This window comes from Propithecus coquereli, unplaced genomic scaffold (assembly GCF_000956105.1).
Source record: "Propithecus coquereli isolate 6110/MARCELLA unplaced genomic scaffold, Pcoq_1.0 Scaffold351, whole genome shotgun sequence".
Classification (NCBI taxonomy): Eukaryota; Metazoa; Chordata; class Mammalia; order Primates; family Indriidae; genus Propithecus; species Propithecus coquereli.
The window spans coordinates 2,170,792-2,179,016 of NW_012149186.1; the positions used below are offsets into that span (position 1 = coordinate 2,170,792).

The window sequence follows — 8,225 nt, forward strand, 5'->3', positions numbered from 1 at the left end:
CTCCTTTGTCTCCTTCTCCCTGGCCTATCCTACACTTCTAGTGGGCCGCTGGGAAGTGAGGACACTGCCCAGGACAAGAGATGGAAATTTCCAGGCTGGGGATGGTATTTTGCAGGATGAATGGGAAGTTGGCTTTGCCTGTCTCCTTTGCTCCAATTCACTGTCAGACCAGCTTACCTGCTGCTCTTCCAGCCATGGCTCCAAATGAACCCTGGACTCTAGGGGATGAAGTTGGAGGCCCTAGGAAAATGGCCCTAGGGAAATTCCTCACTGACCACAGGGCCAGGACAAAGATCACCACCAGGTGACACGGGCATGCATGTGAGCCTGCTGCTTGGGGTTCCTGTGGAGTGGCATCCTGTCTAGGGCCACTGTCTGCAGACACCAAGCTGCAAGGGCCTAGGGAAGGCAGGGGAGGCATCGAAGGGCATCCTGAAGGATCCTGGGTTGTTCCGGGTCAGTTCCTGCCTGAAGTTCCACAAGTCTCCAGAAACCCCAAAAAGGGAGCATCAGAGAGCAAGCACTGCAGAGAGCTTACTTGGCCGTGGTTTCAATCCTAAAGACAGTGCCTGTGAGATCACCCCACCCTGGTCTCAGATTCTACAGCTGCTTTTTGCCGTGGTCATAACACAGTTTAAACATCTAAGCAAAAACCAAACCAAACCAAACTAGACTCAAATGCTCACGGCTACATGGGGGGAGGGTGTGGCCAGAAGGAGAAACAGCCTGGTTATAGTCCTCGCTTCATCTCATCTCTTCCCTCAACCTGGTCAGCATCAAGGCGGAACGTGCAGACCCTGCACCCCCGCTCTGCTGCAGACCCTGCACCCCCGCTCTGCTGCGGTGGCCCTCAGTGCTGGGAAGGGTGGGGTTTGGTTGATGCTGCTATTGATGACAACGGTGTGTCTGGAAAGGATGGAGATGGTATTGGTGGTGGTGCTGGATCTTGGGGTTGTGGTCACTGGGCTCAGGTTGAAACTGTTGGGGGTGGTGGGGACGTTGTGATTGGCATTGATGGTGCTAAAGGGGGTAGTTGTCGTTAGTGGGGTGACGATGCTTCTTGTGTTAGTTACAGTGGTGAGTATGAAGATCTCTGTTGACTGGATGGTGGCAGAATCCCAGTCAGGTGATTAGTCTTCAAATTGTTCACACTGCCACCCACCTAGTGTACGTTCCCTCTTGAAGCCTGGTGACTATTGCTCAGGGGAGTCCTGGCCATGTCACTTTGCCCCAGAGCTACGCTGCAACTCCAGGGCCCATGTTGACATTGTGGTCTATGCGAAGGACACCTCACCAGCTGTAGTGTGGATATGCCCTGCAACTTTCGCTAGTTCTACTTTGCCTGCAGAATACATTCAAAATCCCATGGCCTGTGATTCTAGATCTGGAGCACTACTACCAAGGCATCCTCTGCATTCCGTCCATTCCAACCACAATGATTAACTCGGGGTCCAGGACACCCCTTCTTCTCATTGGCACCTCTGCACCTTCTCTGTCTGTCCAGCCTCCCCTATCTGTATACACCCAAATTTTAACCATGCCTGAAGGTCAAACACACTGACCTTTTCTTCCAGGAAGCCTCTGATCCTCCAGCTGGAGGACACTACCTGTCTCTGGACTCCATGTGATCAACCTTCATTGTGGTCACAGCCACATCAGCCCTTTCCGATTCCTTTAGCACCCACAGCAGCCCGGTGCCTCAACAAATGCCCACAGACACGGGATGCTGAGAGAGGACATCTCTCCATGGACCCCCCAGCCTGGGCCCACCCAAGGCCCTGCATGCAGGGGCCTGGGGTAGCCAGGAAGGCACCAGGCAGGCTGGGAAGCAAACAAGAGCCTTCTAGGGCTTCAACCAGGTAACCCTAAGAAGGCTCCGACAGGCTAGGGGCTGGGGACAGGGGTGCGAGATCCCACCAACTCTTAGGGATTGGCTTAGGTCCTCTGCCAGCCTCAGGATACCCACTGCCCGGGACCTTGCTCTGTCTGGCAGGCCCCTGCCCCACTCCATTCTTGGGCCTGCAAGTCCTTGGTAAGAGGTCAGCCACATATGGGTGTGCTCCAGGATGCTAGATGAAGGCAGGTATCTCCCTCACTTCCCCCTTGTGGATCCTCAGGCTAGGATGAAGCCTTCCTGGCCAGCCCGTCCCGGTGGCAGTGCTAAGGCCCCTGGGTGCAGAGAGAAAGCCTGTGCCCAGGAAGCAAGAGCGGGAGCGGGGTCTGGGCCCAGCCCAGCCACAGGCAAAGCAGGGCAGTCCGGGAGGCTGGGCCTCAACATCTGCCTTTATTTGCCAAGTGCCAGTGTTCTGATATCCTCAGCGGGTGATTCCAGGGACAGGTTGATGGGTAGACGGGTGGAGGGGCTCTAGCTAGTCACTTGCGGCTCAGCAGGACTGGCTGGAATCTTTTTGGCTGCTGCCACCCTGACTATCCCTTACCAAATGCTCAGGACTAGGACAAGCTCAGGTGGGCCGGGGAAGCGAGGCCCAGCGGGAGGCATTCCCTGTCCTCCTGCTGCTTGAGAAAGATTCTGCCACGTCAGCCTTCCATCACCTCTCCCCTGGGCCCCTGCCTACCAAGTTCCCCTGTGAACTGCTCCTTAGCCCAGGTGTGCCCACCGGAGCCCTCCTCTCACCTCCTGGACCAGGACTGAGCACAAGTAACGCCTTCCTGGGAGAGGGGCTTGCAGTGTGTTTTCTGAAGGATGGTGGCTCGGCCTGCTGGTTGCAGGGGGGTGTGGGAGGAGAGGGGGCGTTCGGGTATCCCCCGTACTCACTGCTCGTGGGAGACTAAGGTTGCCCACAGGCTACAGCATGGATGTGCACCTGCCATCCCTCCCTGCGGGGTAGGGAAGCAGAGGCAAGCAGAGCTGCGCTGGGTCTGGGGCCTGATGGGCACTGCTCCTGCCCCTCACTGGTGGCGCCTGTCCTCTCTCTGTCCCAGACACTGCCTCACAGCCCCTCTCGGGTGGGACGCACACAGGCACAGCATGACTGGGGCTTGGTTTGGTTCACTTCAAATCCTCTTTATTTCAGAACAAGCATGCGTATATGTACAGGAGAGAACTACGGGGCCAGCACATGGTACGGAGAGGAGGACACACAACCCGATCTCACCACAGCCAGGAGGGGTCTCTGCCTCATCTACCCCGGGGCTTCCACTTCCTCTGCAGAGAGCCCAGTTCCAGGCTGCCTTGGGCTCCAGAGGGCAGCCAGGAAGCGGGGGGGCCAGGGATTGGCCTCTTCCCAGGGCCTTGATCTATGGGCGACTCGTTCCAGGATGGCGCAAGGCCAGGAGCTGCGGGTGGCGGGAAATTGGGCAGTGGCACATTCCATTTCCCTTGGCTCTGGCAAACCCCATCATGCCCTCTCTGGTCCACGGCTAAGCCCTGTGCAGGGGGCATGGGCTCGGGCTATTCGGGGGGTGGTGAGTGTTGCACTGGGTGGAGGGTGCAGCGCTGCGTGGCACTGGGCCCTGGCATCAGCTTTGGGGTGGGCAGAGGGCAGAAGTGCTGCAGTTGGCTACAGAGGTGCCCCAGCACAGCTACACACTGTCAAGCATCACCGTGGGGCTCACATGCCAGATCTGTGTGGGGGAGGGATAGGGGGAGTCCAGCCTGTCGGGGTGAGGGGATTCCAGGCAGCCTTTTAGCTTTTAACATTAAGGATTTGGGCTGAAAGGCCATGGTGCCAGTTGCGCAATTTGGCAAAACGTGGGCTGTTACGTTCCGTTTCAAACCTTTCCCTGTGGCATAGAGAGAGAAAGAGACAGAGACAGAGAGAGACAGAGGGAGAGAGAGAAGAGAGAAAGAATGAAAGGGGTTAGGGGATGTGTTCACCATTCCCCTGTCTGATGCTGGGATGGAGGGCATGGGAGGGAGGAAGTTGGCTTGGAGAAACTTTGCCATCCATGGGGTACTTTCTAGGTGGTCAGGCCTGGGTTGGGGCAAGACCAGAGTCCCTGGGACCAGGATGGAAGAACTCAAGCCCCTTCTTTGAGTGAGTGAAGGGGCCACGGAGAAGGGGCCTGACTAGTGGGGCTGGGGGGAGGCTGGGCAAAGAGGGGGCTCCCTGGCCTACGTGGTTAGGGCTGGGCAGGGCTGCTTTGGCTGTGGGCTCTCAGGACTGAATGAAACAGACAGGTGCACCTAGCACAATCCCTGTCCCCTAGCTGGGCATCGAGAAGGAGGGATGCCTATGCCCCGTGATAGGCTTGGTGGGCAGAACTGCCACCTCCCTGTGCTGCCCTGGGCTCGCCAAGCCTTCACTGTCCTGAGAGAGACGCCTTCTCACACCACCGCCTGCCCCTGCCCACCCAGGCCTGAGCACAGCCCAGACACACGCGTGCAAACACACATACTCACAGGGCCACTGTCACAGATACAGAGGGCCAGAACTTCCCGCCACTTCCCGCCAGCAAGACCTCTGGGGGCTCAACCCACACCTGCTCAGCCGAGGGCACAGTGCAGAGCAGGCAAGCGGCAGCAGAACTGGAAACGGAGGACGAGGCGCCTGGGAAAGGCCAGCACTGCTGCCGCCGGAACCCCAGGCCCTCCGGGCTGGAAGGGCTGCCAACATCCTGTCTCAGAGGTGTCAGCTGGTGGCCAAAGGGCCACATCTAGCCACACACACAGTGTGTTTAACCTGTACAGTGTTTAAAACTCAATTTAAAAATTAGTTGCTATATCCATAGTATGGGATGCTACTCGGCAATTAAAAGGAACAGATGAACCACTGGGACACTCAGCAACTCGGGCGAATCCCCGGGGAATTACGCTGATTGAAAAAAGCCAACCCTAAAATGGTCACGTGCTGCACGATTCCACCAACGGAACATTATTGAAAGGGATGAAATTATAGAAAGGGAGAACAGATAACAGATGTGTGGGCGCCAGAGGTTACAAAGGGAGCGGACACTGGAGGGGTGGGTGTGGCTGTAAAACAGCAACCCGGGGATGCTGGGGCGATGGAGTGTTCTGCGTCCCGACTGTGTCGGTGTCAACATCCTCGCTCTGATACCATGCTTCAGTTTTGCGAGATGTTACCACTGCGGGGACTGGGTAAAGGGCACATGGGATCTCTCTGTATTTCTTACAACTGCACTTGAATTTGCAACGATCTCAAAATAAAAAGTTTAATTTAAAAAATGAGTTGCCAGCATATGAAAATCAGGAAGATGAACTTTAGGTCTTTGAAGATCAGAAGATGTTGCCGTGCTGGTCTTACATTTCTGCATACTAACAGTCATCAGGGACCAGTCCCCATGTCCCCACACTCACAGAGGTCCACTTTCCTGTGTCTGCGATACCTGCTAGACCCTCACTCTACCCCCTGAGTACTGCATATTCGGCCTCTGTGAGAGACTGTTTGACAAAAGGGGCCCACTGCCAACATATTTGAAAACCACAGGTCTAATCCTAACTTTCCTTATACCAAGAGGAAACCGAGGCCCAGAAATGTCACATGAATGGCCTAAAGCTACACAGAAACTCAATGACAGGACCACAATCTAAGTGCTAGGCATCTTCTTGCCTTGCCACGCGCCTGCCTTTCTGAGGTCAGGGTGAAGGGGTGAAGACAGCATGAGCAAAGGCCCTGTGGCAGGGCCCACGCAACCCCGCTGACAGCATTACAGTCATGACCATCCCATAGAGACTACCCAGGACACAGGCGCAAATCAGATACAGCCAGTTTGCCTGTAAATCATCAGTCCTAGCAAGGCCTGTGGTGGCTGGGTGACAGTTTGTTGTCAGTGCTTAGTGACAGGGTTGGGGACAGTCCTGGAAGAGCTGGCAGGGCTGGTGAGACTGCTCTGCTCACAGCTGTTTAGAGATCCTCAGCCAGCCAAAGAAAGGAGCAGGGAGCGGAAGGCGCAGGAGACAGGGAAAGAGACAGCAGAGCAAGAGAAAGGAAGAAACCCTCGACCCCACAAGGGCTGCTTAGGCGGTGACACCAGGGTGTCCTGGGCTCTCCAGTCATGGTTCTCAAACTTGCTAGTGGGGCTGAACAGCAGGGACTGAAAATCCATGAAACACAGGTCTCTGCCTTTTTACCAGGGTCCCGTCTAAGGGAGGGCCCGCGCTGTGCCAGTGCATAAGTACGGCGGCTGGACGGGGCGGGGGCCAGCGTCAAAGGATGCACAAGGGAGGCAAGAGGGCATGGACATCCCCGGGGGGCTACGGGAGGCAGGGAGGAGGAGGGGAGGAGGGCCAGTGAACCTCAGCATCCGCTGCTGCTGGGTAGAGAAGAGACGGGGGCGATTTTCACACTGTTTGAGGAGGGGTATGATGCAGCCCTCACCTTCAGCTCCTCCAGGAACTCTCCTCTAGAAATCAGCATTGCTCCTAACACTTGGGATGAAGGGGACACGCAGAGTTCTTTGGCCGGGTGAGCATCAGGGACTGCGTTTATAGGCAGTTGCACCACAAGGCAGGGCCGGGGCACTCTGGGTTACGAGCTAGGGGCCTCCAGGATGGTGACACCCGAGCAGTGGGATCCAGAGCCCTCACCTGGATGGAGCTGGGCTTGCCCCCATCCCCACCCCCATCACGGCTGTGCAATGCGGACCCAAACTTCCAAGCCATCAGGGCCCTGGAGTGCCTTCCCGAAGTCAGAGGGAAGCTCTGGTGACCTCCCTGAGATTAGGGCTCTGCTTGTGGGATGGAGGCACTATTTCAGCTACCTCAGGTGGGAACTGGGGAGCCACAGCATCACCCACACCTACTGCAGAAGCTCCCACGTGGAAGCAGACAGGAGCCGATGCTCAAGGCAGCTTGGACAGTTTCCTAAGGTGCCGGCTGCTTCTAGGGAGGGCAGCTAAGTCCATGGTGAATGCCTGGGCTGGTCAGGCACCGCCCCTCCACGTAAAGACAGGGTCTGTGAGATTAGACTCTGCCTTGGGCTGGCCAGCAGGTAGGCACTGGAGCCTCAGAGCAAAGCTACATGCTCCCAGATACCAGGGACACCATCGGGAGCCAGGACCTGAGAGGACAGGAGGGCTGTGAGCTGCTCTGCGGGCGTGGCCTTGGAGGCAGGGCAATGACAGAAGTGAGGGCAGAGCTTGCAAGGTCTGCCTGACGCGTGGATTCGCACCTGTCCTCGAGGTCACCAGTGCCCCTGCGTGGTACAGAATGCTTGACGCTACTCAGTTGACATTCCTGGCAACCTTCTCACCGCACAGCAGCGGGAAGGGGAAAGCACCTTCCCACGGGCGTACACCGCTTAGGCGGTCGCCATGCGCAGGCTTGGCAAGCTCAGGCTCTGCCGGGGTGAGACACTTGGCAGGGTTTGCAGTGAAGCCTCCCTGTGGAAGCTCAGCCTTCGGGAGAGACCCTTAGAATCCTCACTGGGACTGATGCTAATTTGGGAGGAGAAAGAGAAGGAGGCGGTGGTTGCCCTCAGCCAACAGATGGGTCAGCAAGATCTGGGGTGCAGCTTCCTACTTGGGATTGAGGACGGATAGAAGTGTAGCTCAGGCCCCTGAGGAGCAAGAGCCCTGGCCAGCTGGGACCAGAGTGGGGACAAGGGTGCTCCCTTCTGCTCAGATGGCCCCAGCTGTGAACAGTGGCCACAGTCACAACCTCAGGCTTTAATCACAAACAGAAGTGAACTGGGCACCCACTGCACCCCCTACCCCAGGTCTATGACCTGCCTGCTTGGGATTCAGTGACATAAAGTCACGAAAGGGAAAGCAGCCTCTCCATCCCTGGGCAGAAGTCTTGCGGGGTGCCCCAGAGCTTCCACTGCAGGGCCCGAGAACCCAGAGAGAGGGGCTGATGGGGGGGTAGCGCCTGTCAAGGAAGGTTACCTGGGCCTGAGGGAAGAAGCAGCCTGGAGCCTCTTCTTGGGCCCTCTTTCCGGATTTCCTGTGATGAAACCCTACAGTAGCTCTGCACCAGAGTTCTCAAGACCTGCCGCCTCTTGCTGGGGGCCAAACCAAGCTCCTGTGGGGTTAGGCCCCTGGAGGAAGGACAACCCCCACCCACCCCTTGCATATCTACAGGATCAGGTAGAACAAGCCTCAAGAGATGCTTCTGGAAGAAAGGAAGAGGAAGGCCAAGAATGAGGCCTGGGGACCACCCTTTATACTGCCCGTGTGTTCTCCTCACTCAGTAACTTTGCAGAGCCTGCAGAGATTCCAGGGGAAATGCAAAAGTCAAAAGTTCACTGTAATCTACCTCCATGGTACATTTCCCCTGCTAATGACGTCTGGGTGTTGAGGCACAA

At 56.8% G+C, this 8,225-nt stretch overlaps 1 protein-coding gene across 11 annotated transcripts in view; it reads right to left on the reverse strand.

Annotated features, from left to right (window-relative positions):
* LDB3 (LIM domain binding 3) overlaps positions 1–8,225 on the reverse strand; it is a 74,757-nt gene that overhangs the window by 35,270 nt on the left and 31,262 nt on the right. For 3 of the 11 annotated variants that reach the window (XM_012651293.1, XM_012651291.1, XM_012651289.1), the window contains one exon: positions 3,648–3,744. The exons of the other annotated variants lie outside the window; for them this stretch is intronic. In XM_012651293.1, coding sequence (XP_012506747.1) covers positions 3,648–3,744 — 97 coding nt within the window. Of the gene's footprint in view, positions 1–3,647; positions 3,745–8,225 lie in introns of those variants that run through there. 11 annotated transcript variants of the gene reach the window in all.